This window comes from Acinonyx jubatus, chromosome B4 (genome assembly GCF_027475565.1).
Source record: "Acinonyx jubatus isolate Ajub_Pintada_27869175 chromosome B4, VMU_Ajub_asm_v1.0, whole genome shotgun sequence".
Taxonomy (NCBI): domain Eukaryota; kingdom Metazoa; phylum Chordata; class Mammalia; order Carnivora; family Felidae; genus Acinonyx; species Acinonyx jubatus.
The window spans coordinates 71,662,455-71,685,648 of record NC_069387.1 but is presented as its reverse complement, the minus strand read 5'-3'; the positions used below and the strand labels follow the sequence as shown (position 1 = coordinate 71,685,648).

Genomic DNA, 23,194 nt, shown 5'->3' with positions numbered 1-23,194 from the left:
GGGCACTTAGGATGAGCATTAGATATTGTATATAAGTGATGAATCATTAAATTCTATTCCTTCTTTATCCATTCATCAGTAGATGGACTTTGGGCTCTTTCCATGATTTGGCTATTGTTGATAGCACTGTTATAAATTTTGGGGTACATGTGCCCCTTCAAATGAGCATTTTTGTTTCCTTTGGATAAATACCTAGTAGTGCAGTTGTGGTCATAGGATAGTTGTATTTTTAACTTTTTGAGGAACCTCCATACTGTTTTCCAGAGTGGCTGTACCAGTTTGCATTCCCACCAACAGTTCAAAAGGATTCCCCTTTTCTCCGCATCCTCGCCAACATCTGTTGTTGCCTGAGTTGTTCATGTTAGCCATTCTGACAGATGTGAGTGAGGTTATATCTCGTTGTGGTTTTGATTTGTATTTCCCTGATGATGAATGATATGGAGCATCTATCTTTTCATGTGTCTGTTGACCATCTGGGTGTCTTGGAGTAAAGTCTGTTCATGTCCTCTGCCCATTTCTTCACTGGATTATTTATTTTTTGGGTGTTGAGTTTGATGAGTTCTTTATAGATTTTGGATACTAGCCCTTTATCCGATATGTCATTTGCAAATATCTTCTCCCATTAGTTTTTTTTATTGTTTCCTTCATGGTGCAGGAGACTTTTATCTTGATGAAGTCCCAGGAGTTCAGTTTTGTTTTTGTTTCCCTAGCCTCTGACGACATGTCTAGCAAGAAGTTGCTCCAGCTGAGGTCAAAGAGGTTGCTACCTGTGTTCTCCTGTAGGATTTTGATGGTTTCCTGTCTCACATTTAGGTCTTTCATCTATTTTGAATTTATTTTTATATATAGTGTAAGAATATGGTCCAGTTTCATTCTTTTGCATGTTGCTGTCTAGTTTACCTAACACTGTTTGTTGAAGAGACCATCTTTTTTCCATTAGATGTTCTTTCCTGTTTTGTCGAAGATTAGTTGACCATATAGTTACGAATCCATTTCTAGGTTTTCTGTTCTGTTTCATTGATCTTTGTGTCTGTTTTTTGTGCCAGTGATGATTGCAGCTTTGTAATACAGCTTAAAGTCTGGCATTGTGATGCCTCCTGCTTTGCTTTGCTTTTTTTCAAGATTGCTTTGGCTACTGGGGTCTTTTTCTGGTTCCATACAAATTTTAGAATTGTTTGTTCTAGCTCTGTGAGAAATGCTTTGTTTTGGAAAAGCATTTGGAAAGAAATGGATTGTATTGAATGTGTAGTTTTTTTTGGTAGCATCGATATTTTAACAATATTTATTCTTCCAATCCATGAGCATGGGATGTTTTTCCATTTTGTCTCTTTTCCAGTTTCTTTCATAAGTGTTCTATAGTTTTCAGAGTACAGATGTTTTATGTCTTAGGTTAAGTTTATTCATATATATCTTACGGTTTTTGGTGCAATTGTAAATGGGATCAATTCCTTGATTTCTCTTTCTGCTGCTTCATTATTGGTGTGTAGAAATGCAGCAGATTTCTGTACATTGATTTGATATCCTATGACTTTGCTGAATTCGTGTATTGGTTCTGGTAATTATTTGGTGGAGTCTCTTGGGTGTTCTACATAGAGTATCATGTCTCCTGCAAATAGTGAAAGTTTGACTTCTTCCTTGCCAGTATAGATGCCTTTTATTTCTTTTTGTTGTCTGATTGCTGAGGCTAGGACCTCCGGTACTATGTTGAACAGTAGTGGTGGTGAGAATGGACATCTCTGTCATGTTCCTGACCTTAGGGGAAAAGCTCTATTTTTCCCCATTTAGGATGATATTAGCTGTGGTTCTTTCATATATGGCTTTTATGTTCTTAGGTATATTCCTTCTATCCCTACTACTTTGAGGGTTTTTATCAAGAATGGATGCTGTATTTTGTCAAATGGTTTTTCTGCATCTATTGAGAAGATCATATGGTTCTTACCCTTTATTAATGCGGTATATCATTTGATTGATTTGCGAATATTGAACCAGCCCTGCAGCCCAGTAATAAATCCCACTTGATTGTGGTGAATAATTCTTTTAATATGCTGTTTGGATTCAGTTTGCTAGTATCTTGTTGAGATTTTGCATCCATGTTCATCAGGGATATTGGACTGTAATTCTCCTTTTTAGTGAGGTCTTTGTCTGGATTTGAAATCAAAGTAATGCTAGCCTCATAGAATGAATTTGGAAGTTTCTTTCCATTTCTTTTTTGGAACAGTTTCAGAAAAATAAGTATTAACTCTTCTTTAAATGTTTGGTAGAATTCCCCTGGGAAGCCATCTGGCCTCATACTCTTCTTGTTAGATTTTTGATTACTGTTTCCATTTGTTTGCTGGTTATTGGTCTGTTCAAATCTTCTGTTTCTTCTTGTTTCAGTTTTGGTAGTTTAGTTTCTAGGAATTTATCCATTTCTTCCAGATTGCCCAGTAGGTTGGCTTATAATTGCTCATAATATTCTCTTATAATTGTTTGTATTTCTGGAGTGTTGGTTGTGATCTCTTCTCTTTCATTCGTGATTTTATTTATTTCAGTCCTTTCTCTTTTCTTTTTGATAAATCTGGGTAGAGGCTATCAATGTTGTTAATTCTTTCAAGGAACCAACTCCTAGTTTCATTGATCTGTTCTGATGTTTTTTGATTTCTATATCATTTATTTTTGCTCTAATCTTTATTATTTCCCTTAGAAGAATTTGGGAGGTTCTTGTGTAAGATTTAACTTTGATATCTTAAAAAAAATTTTTTTTAATGTTTGTTTATTTTGAGAGAGAGGGTGAGCAAGTGGGGAGAGGGGCAGAGAGAGAGAGGGAGAGAGAGACAGTCCCAAGCGGGCTCTGTGTTGTGAGTGCATAGGCCAACACAGGGCTCAGTCCCATGAACCATGAGATCACGACTTGAGTTGAAACCAACAGTCAGATGCTTAACTGACTGGGCCCCCCAGGTGTCCCAACTTTGATTTCTTTTATCTCAGATGTGCACACTTGAATTTTTTTGATCATTGTTCTCATATAAATAAGTTAGTCTTCTAATAATTTATCTTTCCTTGGCTTTTCTTATTAAGAACATTGCAAGAAAAAAAGCTTTGTTAAAGATTAAAAAAAAAAAAAAGATAAGTTACTCTTGTAATTTAGCAACCTGATTAGATTAAAAAATTTTTTTAAATGTTTATTTATTTTTGAGAGAGACCGAGACAGAATGTGAGTGGGTTAGAGAGAGAGGGAGACACAGAATCCGAAGCAGGCTCCAGGCTCTGAGCTGTCAGCACAGAGCCTGACGCAGAGCTCGAACTGACGAGCTGTGAAATCATGACCTGGGCCGAAGTCAGACACTCAACCGACTGAGCCACCCAGGTGCCCCACCTGATTAGATTTTATATGATTACTTCTTTAGTAAGTTTCTTGAGGTACTGATTCTTTGGTAATGTTGAACCAACATGAACCTGCTCTTAATAATAATTTTAGTTGAATGCTTTTTTTAACCAGTCCACGTTATTTAGAAAGATAGGATTAGACTAAATGATTGGAGATTGGTGTTCTGAGTCTGTTAATTGCTGTTGACTCTTACTGTAACCAGTGGTTCTTTGCTTCTCTAAAGAAATTTTAACATGATTTTTTTATTATAAGCCTTTTTTCTTTTGATAGATTCTAACCTAAAAGACCAAACAAACCAACATGGAGATGGTTCCCAGCTACCTATAAATATGATGCAACCACAAATGAATGTAATGCAGCAACAAATGACTGCACAGCAGCCGCCTATGAATATCTTCCCATATCCAGTGGGTGTTCACGCTCCTTTGATGAACATCCAGCGCAATCCATTTAACATTCATCCTCCGCTACCCTTGCATCTGCACACAGGTGTGCCTCTCATGCAGGTAGCTGCTCCTACAAGTGTATCTCAGGGACTGCCACCGCCACCACCCCCTCCCCCACCATCCCAGCAAGTCAGCTACATTGCTTCACAGCCAGATGGAAAGCAATTGCAGGTATGTTTTTAGCATCTAAAGTGTAATCAACATAGTCACTATAAGAATTTAACTGTTAGCAACAGATGTTCAAAAGAGGGTTTCCTGGCATCCCCAAACAATTATTTGATTAGGTTTACGGTAAACTTTCATAGCCCCTCTTCACTGTCCTTCCTCAAACCTCCCACTCTTCAAATAAAATGAATTGGATGCATATTATTGAACCAAAGCTACATATATGCTGTTGTTTATGTCCAAACAGGTTTGTTTTTTCAGGTTAAGACAAAATTTTGAGAATCAAATGATGGGTGTTTTAAAATAATTCTTAATTTATTAGACTTTTTAGGGGGTGGGAACTTGAGGTGATGCTTTTATTGTCTTCTTGGGACAAACGCCAGAGAAAGCTGTTCATTATCCATTACTGTCTGTATTTCATGTTCATGAGTTACCGTGTTCAAAAAAAAGAAGTGCCTCTGAGGCATATAGAAATTTGAATAATACTTTGTAAACACTGTGTTCCTTATAGTTCTGTGCCCGCATTTCACAAATTGTAGAATCCTGGTAGTGTATAATTGGAAGATAAGGGGGATAGGGTTCTAGAATTTGGGACCTCATACATTGTTCTGCTGTCAGCTCTCTGCAAGCTATTTGACTTCACTGTCTCCTTTTCTTCCGTCTTTAAAGTGGGGGCACACACTTTAGTTAATTTTCAGAAAGAGCCTTTTGGAAAAGATAACTATTTTTTAAGTGCTATTCTTTTCCTTCTTGTTGCTTTTAGTGTTGCTGTCAGAACATCACAAGTCACATGTGTAATTTAAAAGTCACTTGACATATTTACATAGGTCTCTGTTTGAGAATGTTACTTATTTTTCTTCAGAGTCCTTTAGATATACATGACCTGAAATACAAATTTTGACCCACTTTGAATTTTTTTTGTTATTTCTAATATATGGCTAAAAGAATACAGTAATTCATTAACTAATGATAACTCTTTAAAACAGGGCGTTCCTAGTGCTTCTCATGTAAGTAATAACATGAGTACACCAGTCTTGCCTGCTCCGACCGCAGCCCCAGGAAATTTGGGAACAGTTCAGGGACCAAGTTCTGGTAATACTTCATCATCAAGTCACAGCAAAGCCTCTAATGCTGCTGTAAAATTGACAGAAAGCAAAGTAAGTGTTACAGTGGAAGCCAGCGCAGATAGCTCGAAGACAGACAAGGCAAGTTCAAGGTTGAGAGCAACCTACATAATTCTGTATATGCTAAAGATGAAAATATAAATTATATATTGTATAATTGGTAAAGGGAATTTACTGTTGATAGTCTTGAATTCCAGTGCTATTTGAAGGGTTCTGTCTAGATATGTTGATGTCCAGTGAGTTACTGGTAATATTTCATAATTATTTTTAGAAATGTTTGGTATGTGTGTTAATAACTTTTGTATTCATGACATTATTATGTGAAGAATTCCTTGAAATAATATAAAAGTGAGGTGTTTTTAATTTCATATTTTAAAAGAAATTTTTTTAAAGTATGTGGGCAAATAATAATTTTACTTTTTCCTCTTACCAGAAATTACAAATCCAAGAAAAAGCAGCACAGGAAGTAAAATTGGCCATTAAGCCATTTTACCAAAATAAAGATATCACCAAGGAAGAATATAAAGAGATTGTACGGAAAGCAGTAGATAAAGTAAGTTCTAGCTTTAGCAGAGTTCTATATGTAATTGTTTCGAATCATCTCTATTTTAATAAAGGAATGCTTAAGTCTACTTAAAATAATAACCACTAACTTCTAATTCTGGTCTGCTTTTCTGCCTTTTGAGTAAGATCATGTGAGATATGGAACATATAAAAATGTCTGATTATCTCTTTGGGGTTGGTTTTCACAAATCTTTCCATTTTGCTTTAATCCTTATAAAGGATGAGAAAAATATTCCCCTTCCTTTTTTCGTAGGTTTGTCATAGTAAAAGTGGAGAAGTAAATTCTACTAAAGTGGCAAATCTGGTTAAAGCCTATGTAGACAAATACAAATATTCACGGAAGGGAAGCCAAAAGAAAACCCTGGAAGAACCTGTGTCCACCGAAAAAAACATAGGTTGAAATGGGGAGCACTGTAAAGGACACTATCAAGATATCTGCAAAGTGCAATTTCAACTTGTACCTTTAACTGAAAATCATACATAACTGTGATTGAAATTTGGTTTTGATAAAATTATTTTTTTTAATGTAGAATATAAAGTTTTGTTCTAAATAAATATAGTTCTGCACTGCAACTTCTTTATCCTTTCCTCCTCCCGAAAATGAAAGCAATTCAAGGGAAAGTAAAGGGGTTAAAGGAGTGTGCATTTTTACTAGGACTCTTATAGTGTGGATACTGGAAGATGTACAGCTTTTTGATTTGAACAATGGAGTGCATAAATTAGAGTCTTCTAAGTGCACTGGTTTTGGAAAAGATATATATAATACATTTATTCTGCCAGGCTAAAAATAAAGTATGAATGATCTTTATGATTTTTCCCTTTATAGAAAGTTAAATAATGTATTACCATGAAGAATATTTCTAATAACAGAATATACCAGTTGCAGGGTTCCTAATGTGTATTTTTAAAACACACGTCTGAATAAATTGCTTAGATAGAAAACCGATTATCACCTGAGTAAAATTCAGTGTTCAAAACTTCGGAACACTGTTACTGTATCACCAAATAAAGGTTATGCTGCTTGTTTTTCTTTTGTGCCTTTTTTCCCCACCAATTGAGATGAAGCAGTTTGATTTGCTAGATTTACAATTTTGGAAGTCTAAAACTCTTTGTGGGATATAGAACAGTTTGGAAAAAGTGTTGACTTTATAAAAATTATGTACTTTCATGATATCTTCTACCTGTCAGAGAAATGATAAGTTATGTGCCACCCGGAGAACTGCAGTCGAGTGGTGACCCTGCCTTCCTTGGGACGAAGGTAGAATTAGGAGACGCGCTTCAGTGGCCCTCACTGGCTCAGCTGTCTGATCACTAATGAATTTCTTTTTACACTTGAGAAGTATCCAAATGCTTTACAGTGAGCAAAGTGTTAATTAGGTGACCATATGGTGGCCATTAACCATGTTGCAAAATTCTAGACATTAAAACCTGGGTTTTGGAAAGGGAGAGGACTTAATGGAGTCTTGGTTAGGCTTTCAGGGACTAGGGATTTGATTGTCTTTTTTTAAATACTAGAATGTGTTAATTTTTACAAAAGGTAAGTTCAGAAGGTTATAGAGCCGCTATTTTAATTGGCATCTTAGAAGAAAAAAATGGGTTATCCATGATAAACTGTCTTTCATTCCAGTAATAATTTTCAATAGATACCAAGTAACAAAAGCTATTCAGATAAGATGTTAATGGCTCAGAAAGACATATGCATCAGTGAGACAGAATGACCCTTGTATTAGCTAAACTAGAGAGAGCAATACTCTGTAGGACTGTGCTTTTCTGAAGTAAAGATGATCTGTTTCTCAAGTTTATGTGCATAATACTTTCTTGGTGCTAGCTTTGATAAGGCAAATATTTTGAACCGTTGGCCCCAATAATGATTGTGCTAGTTCATAATCTTTACTAGATTAAGAGTGTAATTCCAAAAAGTGTTAGAAATATTTCCAAGCAGTCTTGATCTTTATTCTGCATTTCTGGGCATTTGTAATATGGTATTCTACTGATTTATATATATATTTTTAATTAAAGTTTGTGTTTAGATATGAAGGGGAAAGAAGTTTAGAAGTATATTTCTTCTAATAAAATATTAAGACTGTTTTAAATATCAACACACACCTCCTCATTTGTTTGTTTTGAACTCTAGAAACAATTGTGTGAATTTTCAGTCTGTTTTCAGTTAAAGCTGGTTCACTGAAAATTTTGTAGCAAATTGCCTAAGATGATTAATCACACAGTGCATACTTTTCCTACATTTTCTTTCAGTGATGTTTGGGAATACAGTTATATTTTAAAATTTGCTTTATACCATTTAAAAGTTTTGAAGAAAAACTAGGTGGTATGACGGTCAAGTCTCACATCTTTGGTTGCAGTGCCATGAATTATTTCCACCTGTCTTGAAAATAACAAGTGTGTATTCCATATCTGCTTGGGGTACTTGGTTAGACTGCATTTAAAATGCTCATGAAGAATGTTACTGGATTAGAATTCAAACTTTTAAAACTTAGAAATACTTAAGAATGTATTAGAAAGTGCATGCTTTATGTTTAAAAAAAAAAACAAAACGCTTTAACATTCCCCATTCTTGCTTTTCTCAGAAATCTACATTAATTTTGCATGTGCACAAACTGAATCAAAAACATTTTGTGGAATTCTAAATTTCTCGTTATTTATTAAGATTCAGTATTAACTTGACCTTTGAAACCTTGGTCCCATTAACTTACTAGTCACACTGACCAATGTTTTAGGCTATAGTGATGCCTAGAATTTTGACTAAAAGTAGTTACTTACTATTTTAACATTCCAAAAGTTTTGTGATTTCTTTTTTTCCTGGTTACCACATTTTCTCCATTATCTTCCATTAAATGGCCACAGTGTGTACTGTTTGAATGTTCCATCCAAAAGATACAGCTTCAGAAGCACAGTGGTTGCCCCATGGTCCATGAGACCTTGTTTGTAGTACAAGGATGGAGTTCTGTCTACTGAAACAATACTCTTAAAACAGAAATGTAGTATATAATATTTTCTAATAAATTCTTTTGATAAACAAAGAAGTGTCTTTAACATTTTATTGTTATGATTCCTGGGAAATGCTGACTTTTGCCTCATTATAACTGTTTCCAAAGATATGTTGAAGTATTTCTCAGATTTGTACACATAACTAGCATCATAAATTAATGTCCAAGTTGTAAAGCAAGCTTAGAGTTAGCTATAAGCATATATTTTAATAGCATTTTTTCCTAATTACAAAACCGTAGGAAATTAGAAAAGCTTTATTTAAAAAAACTTGTAGAAGAAACGGAAAAATGAGAAAAATCACCTGTAATCCTGCCATTTAAAGGTAACAATGCCAATCAAACTGCCCAGAACTATGTTGTAACTTACCCTTTTCACTTAATGATGTATTTAGAAGTTTACATTTTAATAAAAATTCTACAGCATGATGTTTAACGGCTACATAGTATTCTATTACATATCGTACATACCGTTACTTAAAAAAAATTTCTTTAAGTTTTTAAATTTATTTTTGAGAAAGAGAGCAAGGAAGGTGCAGAGAGAGAGGGGGAGACACAGAAGCCAAAAAAGCCTCCAGGCTCTGAGCTAACAGTTCAGACCCGACACATGTCTCGAAACCACGAACTGCAAGGTCATGACCTGAGCCAGTGTTGTACCCTTAACTGACTGAGCCGCCCAGGCGCACCTCTTCATTGCCTTTTTAACAGTACTTCATATTTCCTGTCCTGGAGATATTAAGGTTTTAATATTGAAGCCATCTTTCATGCATTTTCCATTCGCATCCCATCTCCATTCTCTCAAACAATTGCTGTTTTCTCTATATCAAACTGGAATTCCTTTGCAGTGAAATCCAACTCCTTTAGTTCCCAGAGTGTTGCCATCTGACCTCTTTTAATAGTCCCAACTATGACTTAGATTCTATATGCGCCAGTTCATTGTAGACACTAAAGACTAATCTTCTGATAACACAGCATCATTCAACAGAGTGCCCACCTCGTGTGTTACACACTAGGGAAGAGTAAGCAAAACAATACTGTTTCTACTCACAGAGCTACATAATGTGGAAATAACATCCATCTATTTATATAACTGGTAAGGAATGACAGGACTATAAGGTGATCCAAGGATCTGTGATAGGGTAATTGGACTTAACAGTGATCAGTGAGAATCCCTGGGAGAAATGGCACTTAAGAGCTAAAGATAAGAACTAAGCAAGGAGAAAGGAGCTGGCAGAGGAAAGAGGTGCAAATGGTCTGTGGTCTCAAAGCGTGGCAACCCCAAGCCTAAATTGGCTAGAGTGAAGACTGGTGGAGACTTCTTAGGGCAATACATTTTGTAAAGAAAAAGTTGAAATCTTTCAAGCAGGAGGTGTTTGATATGAGCAGATACGCATTTCGAAAGATTACTCCACTCATAATCTTTCAATGGCTTAAAAGTGGTTAATAAACATGAAAAAGTGTTCAACTTCACAGTTAATGTTATAAATGTTCTTTTATCAAATTGATAAATTTGATTCTGGCAAGAGTGCCATGAGGAAATAGTACTGGTTAGAATTTGTACAATTTTTCTTTCTAAAAGGCAACTTGCAAACAAGTATAAACAGCCTTAAAAGGGCTGCCATATCCCTTTTCCATAATGATGAAAACATACTGGTTCACATAGTCCTTTCTAGTATTTAATAGAGGAAAATTGGAGGGAATGGTTAATCTGTGGTTCATATGAAAGTATTCTACAGCTGTTGTAAATGTTTTCAGGGGAAAAAAAAAACATTAAATGGAGAAAAAAATAGGTCACAAACTGCGGCTGACCTTTCAACAATGAGGGGGCTAGGACTCTAGCCAACCCCCTGCAGAGTCAAAAATCCCCCATAGAACTTCTGACTCTCCAAATACTTCCGTACTACAGCCTGTTGACTGGAAGTCTTACCAACAACATAGTAAACATTTTGTACGTTATATGTGTTATACACCGTATTATTACAATGATGTAAGCTGGAGAAAAAAATGTGACACAATCCTTAGGAAGAGAAAATACATTTATAGTACTGTATCAGATTTATCTTAAAAAATCTGTGTATGAGTAGACCTGTGTAGTCCAAACCTGTGTTACTTAAGGGTCAACTGTATACATAATACTCCAATTTAAAATTAAGGCACAAAAATACAGATTATTTCTAAGTAGAGAGGCTCTTTTTAAAATGCTTTTCTTTAGCTTCCAAGTTTACTATAGTGAACAATCGTCGTATGATCAGAAAAAACTTGAGAAAATTGCAGTTCTCCTTGTTTGGCACCTGACAGTGGGGGAATGGGCAGGAAGCTTTGCTCTAGGCTGGGGGGCTACCAACTTCCCAATTTAGAACTGGCCTAACGTCTCAGCTTGAACACTTGAGATCGGTGTCTGATGGCTCTCCGTACCGTGCTCCATACTCCCCAGAGGGGAGCACAGCCTCCTGTGGTAGCTGATGGGTGCTAGTCTGTGAGTGGTCCACACCCACTGGCTTTATGGGCTGAGACACACCTTGGTCATAAAGAAGTAGACTTCCCAAACCGTAACTAGTTTGGGCATATTTCCCAATCCCGCAATCACTAGAGAAGATAATCCACTTATAGTTAGTAGGGGTCTGGGTTTTAAAGCTCACAGAGAACTGAGGCACAGCTTTCTGTGCCTGAGTGATGCTGATTATGTTACTAAACTTCTCTGAGCCAGAGCGGCTTATATGAGGGTTTGCTGCCTACTTAGCTAGAGGATTAAGTGAGATTAGAGATGGGAAAGTCATAATTTCCTACATACTTACTTGGGAGAAGTTCTGCTCTATAATTCGGACTGGTTTGCCCACTGTCTCATCTTGGATAATGGTGGAAATACAGTTTACTTGCACAATGGTTTCAATCTAGCTGCACATCCAGGGTCACAGCTTAAAAAAATAAACAAAAAATAAAAACACAAAAATCCCAAAAACAATACACAGAGACTTCTGAGAAGATGGTGGAATAGGAACATCCTAATGTTCCATGGATACAACTAGGTAACACCCACATCAGTGTAAATAACCCAGAAGATGATCCAAGGACTGGCAGAACACACTCTCCACAGCTAAATGCAGCTAAGAGGCCAACATCAAAGAAGGTATAAAAGGGGAAGACACGGTGGGGAGCCAAACTGATCTCAGAGCAGGTACAGGAGGCACTGGTAACTTTGAGAGACTTCAAGAACAAAAGAACTAGGTATTTATCCAAAGGATATAGGTGTGCTGTTTCGAAGGGATACATGCACCCCAATGTTTATAGCAGCGCTATCCACAATAGCTAAAGTATGGAAAGAGCCCAGATGTCCATTGATGGATGAATGGATAAAGAAGATGTGGTGTATATATATACAATGGAGTATTACTCAGCAATCAAAAAGAATGAAATCTTGCCATTTGCAATTATGTGGATGGAACTAGAGGGTATTATGCTAAGTGAAATTAGAGAAAGACAAGTATATGACTTCACACATATGAGGAGTTTAAGATACAAAACAGGTGAACGTAAGGGAAGGGAAGCAAAAATAAACAGGGAGGGGGACAAAAACATGAGACTCTTAAATACGGAGAACAGAGGATTACTAGAGGGGTTGTGGGAGGGGGGATGGGCTAACTGGGTAAGGGGCATTAAGGAATCTACTCCTAAAATCACTGTTTCACTATATGCTAACTAACTTGGATGTAAATTTAAAAAGTAAAAATTAAAAGAGCTGGCTGGCACCATTTCCCTCCCCTATACCCTGTCCCCATGGATACCTGTGGGAACCAGTGCAGCAGCAACACTCTCCCTAACTTGCTAACAGTGAACTTGCCTCTGCATTCTCCTGCAGACCTGTCTCTTCCAGCCAGGCTTCTAGGTCTCCTCCCACAGCAGGCCTATGCAAACCTTACTGACTGCATGGCCCACCCTGGCTCTTCTGTGAATCCTCCCATGCCATCTAACCTCCCCAGGCTTCGTCCTTGGCAGCTCCAGATCTCCTCTAGCAGCAGACCTGCATAGACCTTGCTAACAACCATACGCCCTGCCCCTGTTCTCCTGCGGATCTGCCTCCTCCAATATGCCCTTGGCCAGAGCCCACCCACCCAAAGTGGTGCCACAAGCCTGGCAGTGTGCAAGCAGCCTCCACCAGGGCCAGTACCACTTCCAAAGTGATTCGTGCTCTGGGGAGAGGGGAATATAACCACCAGTCTCAGTGCAGCTCCAACAATGGGCTTGGGGCAGACATCTGGTTTGAGTGCAGGCCCTGCCAACCATCGAAAGCTTCCCAGGACAAAACAAAGCACCCTGCAGTTTGGTGTTACTGCGTCTGGCAAACACCTGGTCTGACTCGACTCAAGCATAAGGCACCCCCCGACTAGTCCACTAACAACACAGGGACCAAACTGCCCACACAGGGCAAGTTTAAGTAATATGCCTGATAGAGAATTTAAAAGATCATAAAGATACTCACTGGACTACAGAAAAGAGTGGAGAACTTGAGTGAGACCCTTAACGAAGAGATAGAAAACAAAAAAGAACCAATCAGAGATGAGGAATTCAATTTTAAAAATTAAAACTACACTAATGGGAATAAATGTAGACTAAAGGAAACAGAAGAATGGATCAGTGACCTGAAGAACAGAGTAGTAGAAAGCAATCAGGCTGAATAGAAGAGAGAAAAAAATAATACTAAAAAATAAAAACAGATTTAGGGGACTCACCTACTCATCATGTGTAATAACATTCCCATTATAGGGATCCAGAAGGAGAAGAGAGAGAAAAGGGGGCAGAAAATGTAATTTAAGAAATACTTGAAAGTTTCCCTAATCTGGGGAAAGAAACAGAAACCCAGATCCAGGAGGCACAGAGATCCCTCCACCAAAATCAATCTAAAGAGGTCCCCACCAAGACACATAGTAATTAAAACGGCAAAAAGCAGTGATAAAGAATTTAAAAGCAGCAAGAGAAAACAGTTACATACAAGGGAAACTCCATAAGGCTATCAGTGGATTTTTCAGCAGAAACTCTGCAGGACAGAAGAGTGGCAAGATATATTCAAAGTGCTGAAAGAAAAAAAAGAAAACAAAACAAAAAACTCTGCAACGAAATATTCTACCCGGCAAGGCTATCCTTCAGAGTAGAAGGAGAGATAAAGAGTTTCCTAGACAAATAAAAGTTAAAGCAATTTATCACCACTAAACCACCCCTACAAAAAAATGTTAACAGGGACTTTTTGAATGGAAAGGAAAGACCATAAGCAAGAGTAACAAAGTAGGAAGAACAAAAACGGTAAAACTTGATAAAAATCAGTAAAGGGATTCACAAGATGAAAGGACGTAAAGTATGACACCATATACCTAAAATGTGGGGAGGAGGGAGAAGAGTAAAGAATAGATTCAAACTTAAGCTTAATTTCAACCACCAGCTTAATATAAATTGCTATGTTCATAAAATGTTACGGGGATTAAAAGTACACTGATACCGATGGGCACTGACTAATGTATAGAATTGGTGAATCACTATATTGTAGACCTGAAACTAATATAACACTGCATGTGAGCTATACTAGAATTAAAATTATTTAGTTAAAAAGGCAATACACAGGCTCAGCCTAGGCTAATTTAATCAATCTCTGGGTTTGGGATAGTTTAAAATCTCCCCGGGCGGAGGCTAATGTGCAGCCAAGAAGCAAACCACTATGTAACTTTTTAAGATCCCCTGAAGATCGCAGCTGTTCTGTCAGAACAACATAACTAATTAGATCACAGCTTGTCTTTAAAACCATTTAGATTCTATCCTCCCTTTCAGAGGCAGCAACAGCACCTGACAGTTTGCCTGCAATCTTTTTTAAACTGTGTTTTCAAATGCCACTTTATCTGGGGTTTAGATCCCACTCAGCAGAGAAAGAAGATCTTGAACATTTCTTGGGTGTTCACATGGTTCCAAGGTGCAATGAGACTCTTGTAAGAACCCAGCTGTTGGTGAGGTCAGGCTGTGTGTGCTTAATTCAACATGTTTTTATTCACACACTTGCCTAAAGGAATTTTAGACATCTCTAAAATTACCATTGTAACACGGCTTTTTCTAAATCGTCATTTCTGGAAGTCTTCCTTGTACACTTTAATAGCTGACTGCATGTCCTCCTTAGCTCTAGCAAGTACAATTATGATTACCAATCACAGCAGCAGTGACTAACGTTGAGTGCTTCTTACTGGCTCTGTGACAATATTTTATTTGCATTATCTCCCTTAAATTTTGTAAGAACTTTTAAAGTAGGTCCTGTTATTAACCTAATTTTTCAACTGAAGAAATGAGGATGAGGTTCAGTTACTCAGCCAGGATCACTCAGACCTCAGAGGAGCCTGAGTCCAAAGCCTATCCTTGTAACCATCTCCCAATGCTGCCTCTTGGCTCATCACAAGATCTACCCAGAAAGTTTGGGCACCAGAAATGGCTTGTCTGTATTTTTATTTCCATTCCAAGGTCTATGTCTTGATCTGGGCAGTGGTTACAGAGGGGTTTGCTTTATGATATTAAAGCTCTACTCTTTATTTTATGCATTTTGTTACATGTGCCTGAGGTGGGGGTTTCGCAATAAAACTATAAAAAAAAAAAAAAATCAAGAGGCCAGCAATTAGCTCCGAACCATTGTTTAGATTTGTGACAGGGTCGCCTGGGTGGCTCAGTCGGTTAAGCGCCTGACTGCGGCTTAGGTCATGATCTCATAGTTCCTGAATTCGAGCTCTGCATGGGGCTCTGTGCTGACAGCTCACAGTCTGGAGCCTGCTTCTCATTCTGTGTCTCCATCTCTCTCTCTGCCCATCCCCCCGCTCATTCTCTTCCCCCCTCCCTCCCTCCCTCTCTCAAAAATAAATAAGCTTTAAACAAAATTTAGATTTGTGATAGTCAAATCTTTCATTCTTCATCTTTTCCCTTCTTTTAATCCAGTCCCAATGGGAAAAATAAATCACAAATTGGGGGAAAAAATTCCTATTGGAAGAATTCTGCATCGCATAAAATGTGCTTCTGTTTGGAACCAGAAAACTTGAACAACAAATGTGCCAGTGCCTACTGTGTGCAAGAGAGTGAAGTCAGTGTGTATGTACTTAAAATCGTGCTTTCTTTATTAGGTTGTGGCGGCTTTTGTTCCTTTCTTTCAGTTATTATTTTAACAAACTGTGTCAATTTTCAAAGGTTGCACAACTCAGAAACGCCTGTTCCCGGACAACTGCCCAGCAAGAGTGAATTTGTGGAAAGGGTCAGCCCCCAAATTAGTCTTGTCTTTCACACAGTTTAGTTATAAACAGGGCATCATATCTGATCATTCAATTCAATAAACCCTCTCTAAAGCAAAGGCTAAATATTTCTCTATCAGTTTAGGGAAACAAAGTACAGTTCAGAGATTCTAGAAACCCAACCCTGCACCTAACCAAATGTGGTTCAACCTATTTGTTATGATTGATTTCCAGACTACGCTTCATGGAGCTCTTTACTTGGTGGCCAAAGCATGTCCCTGCTTTAGCAACATCTAACTCACACTGCACCATTTAATCTATAACCTCTCTTCTAGAACAAGACCTCTCCAGACTCACACATTCTCTTACCACTGTTAAGTCTGTCAAATTTCTATCAGCCCTTAAATTCTCCAAAAGACATTTTTACTACTCCACGAAGCCCTTCCCACTTTGCCTTCTCCCACTCATCAATCAAATGAAGCCTTCCACAGGACTGAACTCCCAAAACACTTTATAATTCTCATTTAGCCCATGTTTTACCGTTGTTACTGGTGAGCATCCGGAAGCTTGTCTCAGCCTCAGAGCAGGACTGTCTCCTTAATCTTCCAGATGAGCAGCAGAAATTCTCCATCAATACTCAAGCTGAATGAGATATAAGGGAGGTATAAACAGAGGGAAAAAATCCTATTAACATCCTAGAAATGTTTTGAGTAATTTTGCTCAGAAGAATCAGCTATCAGTTGTTCAAGTTACACACCAGAGTAGATAGTTGTTGGTTGGAAACTTTGTTTTCAATTTACCATAAACCCTAGTCTTAGAAATGTTCCTTTGTTAAGGGAATTCCCAGAAAGTTTTTCTGGCTCTAAGAAGTTAAGTGATGCCACATTAATGAAATACTTGGGGGAGAAAATCTGAGGAATTAGGGAAAATCTTAAAAAGACAACACAATGCATAGGAAGAAAATACTATAAACAATGCAGTAAATACAAACAAAGGGTTTGCATAAAAAATAAGTGTCTTATGTCTGACTCCTCCTGGAAAGAATTCTAATTACTCTCTACAATTAGCTTCATGCGTGCTGGTTAAACAGCTCCACTTACTTGCCATATGACCTTGGTCAAGGTACTTACTCATCCCACTCCCCTAAGTCCCCCCTTGTAACATCAGCTATCACATTGGGTTTTCGTGAAGCCCAAGACAATACGTGTAAAATGCACAGCACGGTGAATGACAGAGGAATTGTGTTAAGCAAATGTTAGGGACCGGCGTAATTAAAAGTCTGTAAACAAATGTACATCAATAAGGGGTCCAAATAATAAATCATCATACAGCCATACAATGGACTATATACTATATAGCTATAGAAAACGATGTGAAAGCTCTTGACATACCAATATGGAAAGGTCTTAAGATAGTAAACATTTTTTCAAGAACAGCAGTGTCCAGTATAAAGTAGTTTGCATAAAAATAACATACCCCATTCGCTCTTTTGTAATCAACTCCAGAGGTGTACTTAAGAAACGTGACCAGGGGCCATCTGGCAGTGGGGTCATCCTGTTGCTGTGCTTCTTAGCAGCTTCTGCTTGGGTGGTAAAGAACATCATGTTTTCTTTGTTTGATGTTTAATCACAGTGATTAAGATCAGGACAGAAGTCACTTATCCAAAGCAATCTCATTTTAAAAAATCGTTTTTATTGTCATTTTATGGTTAAAAAAAACATACATGGCATGACTATAAAGTAATGAGACGAGTTTTCACGTGTGGCTTGTATTATGGAGTCTCATTAGTATATAGTCACATCCTGTCTAGAGCTTGGAAGAAAAATATGCCTTGGCTATATGATTATCAATTTTGTTACTTAAAATTTATTGAGTGCCAACAGAGCACTAGGCACATATATAACACAGAATTGTACAGTCTCTATGTTGTAGACTATATTATTTACATAGATTTCTCAAAGATAACATTAAAGCATGTATTTACAGAACTTTAGACAAAATAACAATACTGGAAATCAGCAAGTTTCTGTCTAGCGAGGAGCACCTTTTCATGAATGAGAGGGTTATGAAGAACTTCTTGTGCAAGAGCACTTTGATTCCATTACCCAGAAAGTCCACGTTATTTCATTATATAGTTCTAGAAAGCTATACGAGAAAACCTAAGTGGGAAGCCATAATTGGTTTCCTTAGGTCAAATACATTTAGAAAATTCTCTGTTGAGACCAACGCTTGGAGGGGCTACAGACATATTTATATTTCCATATCAAAGCACAAAAGCTAGAGCTACAGCACGCATGCAGTTCCAATGAGGTGGAAGAAGAGTGAATACGAAAACCATTTTTCTGAACCTGGAGTTTCTTCTCTTTCCGATCCAATTACCATCGCAGTTCCTTATTTTGCAAAGAAATGTATCTTTAAAACAAACACTCATTTTACACAAGATTATTTTAGGAAATTTTGAGATTTTTAGGCAAGGACAATGAATGTTGGCCAACGGATACCAACAACTGGGAGCCGTACAAGTGTGGGGGAGACAAGGCTCATTTTAGTGTTACTGCATGATCTCTGCGGTGTCTGCTGGCAGCCCCAATCTCGGGAGGTGGGTCAAGAATAAACCCCACAACCCTAGGAAATGATCGTGGCTAATGTTGGACAAAAAGTCTCTGAAGCATTCATTAGCACATGGCAGAGTGCAGCGCCAAGGTCCCCCTTGCAGGGACAAATTAGAATTTCCGTTGATACTAGTTGAATCAAACTATTAATTTTTTTTTTTTTTTTTTGTATATATATCCAAAGCAAGATCCTTTTATTCTAAGAATCTGCTCCTAAATTCAAGTTGAAGATTTGGGTGCATTATGGTTCTGAACCAACACTCCAAGAAACACAGTATCAAATAATAATCTGGGTTTGTTTTACATTGTAACAAATGGAAAATACTCTCAATCTCCTATCTCATGCAAATTTGTCACGTAAAGGATCTCTTTTATCTGTTCTCTATTTAACGAATTAAAAATCGATATATAATTAAATAGGTGACTGGACCCTGCTTTCAGCTAAATTTGGGATTCTCTCTATATTTTTAAAGAATGTTTTAAGCATACTCACAAATGAAAGACTCAAGAAAATGTTCAGTCTTTTATTTAAAAACTATAAACAGTCACCAAAGTAAATAAAGCCATTCTATAACATAAACTGTTAGGTCTATATTTTTTACTGCACATCCTAAGGACACAGCAGAAATGGTGGTTGGGAGGCCTTCCACATTTTTGGATGCTAATAGAACAGGCAATAGGCAGTTATAAATGGATACATTTCACGCTGGGGGAAAAGACAATTTAAGGAAGTGAGCAGTTTCTGAGCAGGAATGTGGTACAGTATTAAGAATGGAAGAATAATACAATAAAATTCCACACTATATTAAGATAGAAAAAGTAGTGAAGAAAATATCATACCTGCACATAATGCATATATAACACAGGAGAAAACCTGTATAAAATTCCATGTATTTAAACCAATTTACAAATACAAAAAATTCTGTCCAAGCTCTGAGCTTGCACATGACAAACGTTTACAGTGGATACATGTTAGGGAAAACCAAAAAATACCTTCAAATAGTTTTTCTTCTACAAAAATGACATGAGATATATTATTCCATACTCTTTCAGCCAGCAAAATGAGTTCTACAAGGTGTATAATACAAAACAAAACAAAACAAAACAAAAAAAGAAAAAGAAAAAAGAAAAAAAAGAAAAAAAATCACAGTTCCACAAAACTGTTTTGACTTTACAGCATCAGTACCTTTGCAGAAGTATTTACACAAATTTAAAGAACATTCATCCACTGCGTAGAATATATCACAATTACTTACAATTGACAGGAAAGTCTAGAAAACTTTAGAACCTACCAATAATGCTTCTAGGACACCACAGAATGTATTTCCAGTGGCTGCAGTGGCATGAAAGGTGTTCATTCTATTCACAAATATTTACAAGATCTATTCAGACTGGTAAATTTTTATGATAATAAATAAGTGAAAATATATTGGCTCAAGTAAGAAAACCAAGCTACTGATTTCTAAACAAAACACACAATCCATAGCTAGATATTGGTGGCCCCCTCTGAGATCAGGGGGTATAGGTGTGCTGAAATTTTTTTTTTTTAATTATTCAAACCAGCTTAAACGGTTTTGTAAATATAAAAATGTGCTCCTTTTTGGATATAGATAAAAATATTTAATGCTTCTATTTCATCTGCTCATGTAGGTTTTACAATATTCCATGTATATTCCAATGTGGATGGTACTGAATTCTGATCATACCAGTTTCCATCAGGATTTATCAGATCTGAGAGACATCCTGCAGATAAGCTGGTTGACAATCCCACAGCAGTTTTTTTCGTTTTCTTTTTAGATTTTTTTTTTTTTTAAACAGAGAACAAAGGGATTCGCTCAGAGATCAGAATACGAAGCTTCCTCTCAGCATCATGGGAGGAGATAAAATAATTCATTCTATGGTCTCTGTTCCATTAAGACTTGGTGCTTTCTTCAGTAACAGTATGTGAAATGTATCTGACTTTGAGTCCCCACTAGAGAAGTGGAATTATTTTTCACTGCAGCATTTCGGAGTCTTTTTCTTGTTCTTTACTCTGAACTGTAAAATTAAGTTCATAAAGGCATTTGGCAAGGGTGGAGGAAGCTTCCATGTTACTAATGGCTAGCACTGATAAGTTGTTTTCATGTCTCTTTAACAATCTGGAAAAAAAACATACAGAAGTTCGTCAGTATCCAAGGTCAGTAATGATTTCTTACGGATTTTACGAGTTTAAAGATTTTAAGTTTTATTTCATTGAGAAAATGTGTTCCCTTTAGTGAATAGAATACATTATGAACTTCCGTGGATAAAAGATGTTTCTAAGCACGACAGATTTCCTTGTATCTGTGTAGTGATTTTCAGTGAACAAGTGTGTTTACCACATCTATATACTGTTGCTTTTAATACACTTTGAAAAGCCACATGTATAAAAGATGGCTCAAAGAATTCTGGTAGTAATGTGGTCAGCTCTCAGACCAAAACAGAATGAAACCAGAAATAAAAGAAAGGTGACTGGAAAATCCCCAAATACATGATGTAACACTAAGTTATACATGGGTCAAAGAAGAAATCTCAAAAGAATTTTAAAAATATTTAAGATTAAATTAAAATAAAAATACAACTTACTAAAATCTGTTGTGGAATGCTGTGAAAGCAGTGCTTTGAGGGAAATCTATAGCATTGTTTGAATGCATATTATTAGAAAAAAAGATCTAAAATCAATAATCTAAGCTTCCACCTTAGGAAACTAGTAACAGAATAGCAAATTAAATTCAAAGTAAGCAGAAGAAAAAATTCAAGTAGAAATCAATGAAATTGAAAAGAGGAAATCAATGAAACCAAAAGCTGATTCTTTGAAAATACCACCAAATCACTGAGTCTCTAAGACACGCTATCTAAGAAAAAAAGAGTGTGTATACAAATTACTAACACTGGAAATGAAAGAGGAAAGGTACCAAGGATCCCTACAGATCCCATGAACATTAAAAGCAACAAAGAATGAATATGGATAACACTATGCCCACAAATTTGAAACTCTAGACGAAACAGACCACTTCCTTGAAAGAAATAGGCTTCCAAATGTCACACAAAGTGAAACAGACTATCTGAATCTATTCAAGATTGAAATTGAATCATAATAAAAAAAGGTAACCTCCCCAAACAGAAAGCACCAGGCTCAGTAGTTCTCTGGTGAATTCTACCAAATATGTAAGGTCGCTCAAAAAAATTTCTTAAAAATAGAAATTCATATGATCCAGTAATCCCACTACTATTTACTCAAAGAAAATGAAAAAGCTAATTTCAAAAAATACATGCACTCTTATGTTTACTGAAGCATTATTTATAATAGCCAACGTATGGGAGCACCTAAGTGTCCATCCACAGATGAATAGATAAACATGTGGTATATACACACAATAGAATACTACTCAATCATTAAAAAAAAAAAAAAAAAAAAAGAAAGGAAAAAAAAGAATGTGATCTTGCCATTTGCAACAACATGGATGGACCTAGAGGGTATTTTGCTAAGTACAGTAAGCCAAAGAAAAGCAAATATGATTTCACTAATATGTGGAATCTATAAAACAAAAACAAAGTCTACAAACCTCTAAGTTTTCTTAGTGTTTATTCATTTTTGAGAGAGAGAAAGAGAGAGAGAGAGAGAGAGAGAGAGAGAGAGGGAGGCAGTGTGTAAGCAGGGGAGGGGCAGAGAGAGAGAGAGAGAGAGAGAAACACAGAATCTGAAGCAGGCTCTAGGCTCTAAGCTGTCAGCACAGAGCCCAATATGGGGCTTGAATCCACAAAGCATGAGATCATGACCTGAGCTGAAGTCGGAAGCTTAACCAACTGAGCCACCCAGGTGCCCCCAAAACTCTGTATTTTTAAAGAAATAATACATAGTTCTGCACCCAGTAATGTTAATATATTGTAGGAAAAGGAGGAATATGGGAAACAATTAGCTTAACCTGTTCAATTTACAAATGAGTAACTTGAGGACATCTTCAGGCATCCAAAACTGAAATGACTTTCTAGCTAAACAGCAGTGGCAGAATTAGCAAGATCATCGGACTGTTTGACTTTTCTCCATGGTACCTTTCTAAACATAGGAGACTGCCAGGCATAATTCTGTATCAAGCTTCGTTCATGCTTAGAAAATTCAGATGTTTCTAGAGGTGTCAAATTCACAGAATAAAAGACTGAAATGGTGTTTGCCAGGGGCTGGGGGCAAGATGGAAATGAGGATCAATGGGCATAAAGTTTCAGTTAAGCAAGATGAATAAACTTGAGAGATACACTGTACAACATTGTACCTATAGTCAACCATAAGGTATTATACACTTAACAACTTGTTGAGAGGTCAGATCTCATGTTAAGTGTCCTTGACAAAATTAAGATAAAACTAAATAAAAATTCAGATCATGTCAGAAAACAGGAGGAGAGGAATAAGATGGCTGCTTTTTTAAGAGAGAACTTGAAAATTAAAATTATATTCTAGGTATGATTAAAGTTTTTTTAAAAACTTTTTTCTTTAGTGTTTATTTTTGAGAGGGACAGACAGAATGTGAGTAGGTTAGAGGCAGAGAGAGAGGGAGATGCAGAATCCAAAGCAGGCTCCAGGCTCTGAGCTGTCAGCACAGAGCCCAACGCGGGGCTCAAACTCACGAGCTATGAGATCATGATCTGAGCCGAAGTCA

At 36.9% G+C, this 23,194-nt stretch overlaps 2 protein-coding genes across 6 annotated transcripts in view; one reads left to right on the top strand and one right to left on the bottom strand.

The window, feature by feature from the left end:
* The window catches only part of SCAF11 (SR-related CTD associated factor 11), a 70,202-nt gene extending 61,105 nt beyond the window's left edge, over positions 1 to 9,097 (top strand). For 3 of the 4 annotated variants that reach the window (XM_027035958.2, XM_027035955.2, XM_053226148.1), the window contains 4 exons: positions 3,638 to 3,984; positions 4,965 to 5,183; positions 5,536 to 5,655; positions 5,920 to 9,097. In XM_027035958.2, the coding sequence (XP_026891759.1) occupies positions 3,638 to 3,984; positions 4,965 to 5,183; positions 5,536 to 5,655; positions 5,920 to 6,066 (833 nt within the window). In that variant the 3' untranslated portion in view covers positions 6,067 to 9,097. The remainder of the gene's footprint in view (positions 1 to 3,637; positions 3,985 to 4,964; positions 5,184 to 5,535; positions 5,656 to 5,919) is intronic. The other variant, XM_027035957.2, reaches the window with a different exon arrangement.
* The window catches only part of ARID2 (AT-rich interaction domain 2), a 184,762-nt gene continuing 162,792 nt past the window's right edge, over positions 1,225 to 23,194 (bottom strand). For both annotated transcript variants that reach the window (XM_027035954.2, XM_027035953.2), the window contains 2 exons: positions 16,450 to 20,659; positions 1,225 to 8,648 (listed from right to left, as the gene is read on the bottom strand). In XM_027035954.2, coding sequence (XP_026891755.1) covers positions 20,515 to 20,659 — 145 coding nt within the window. In that variant the 3' untranslated portion in view covers positions 1,225 to 8,648; positions 16,450 to 20,514. The remainder of the gene's footprint in view (positions 8,649 to 16,449; positions 20,660 to 23,194) is intronic.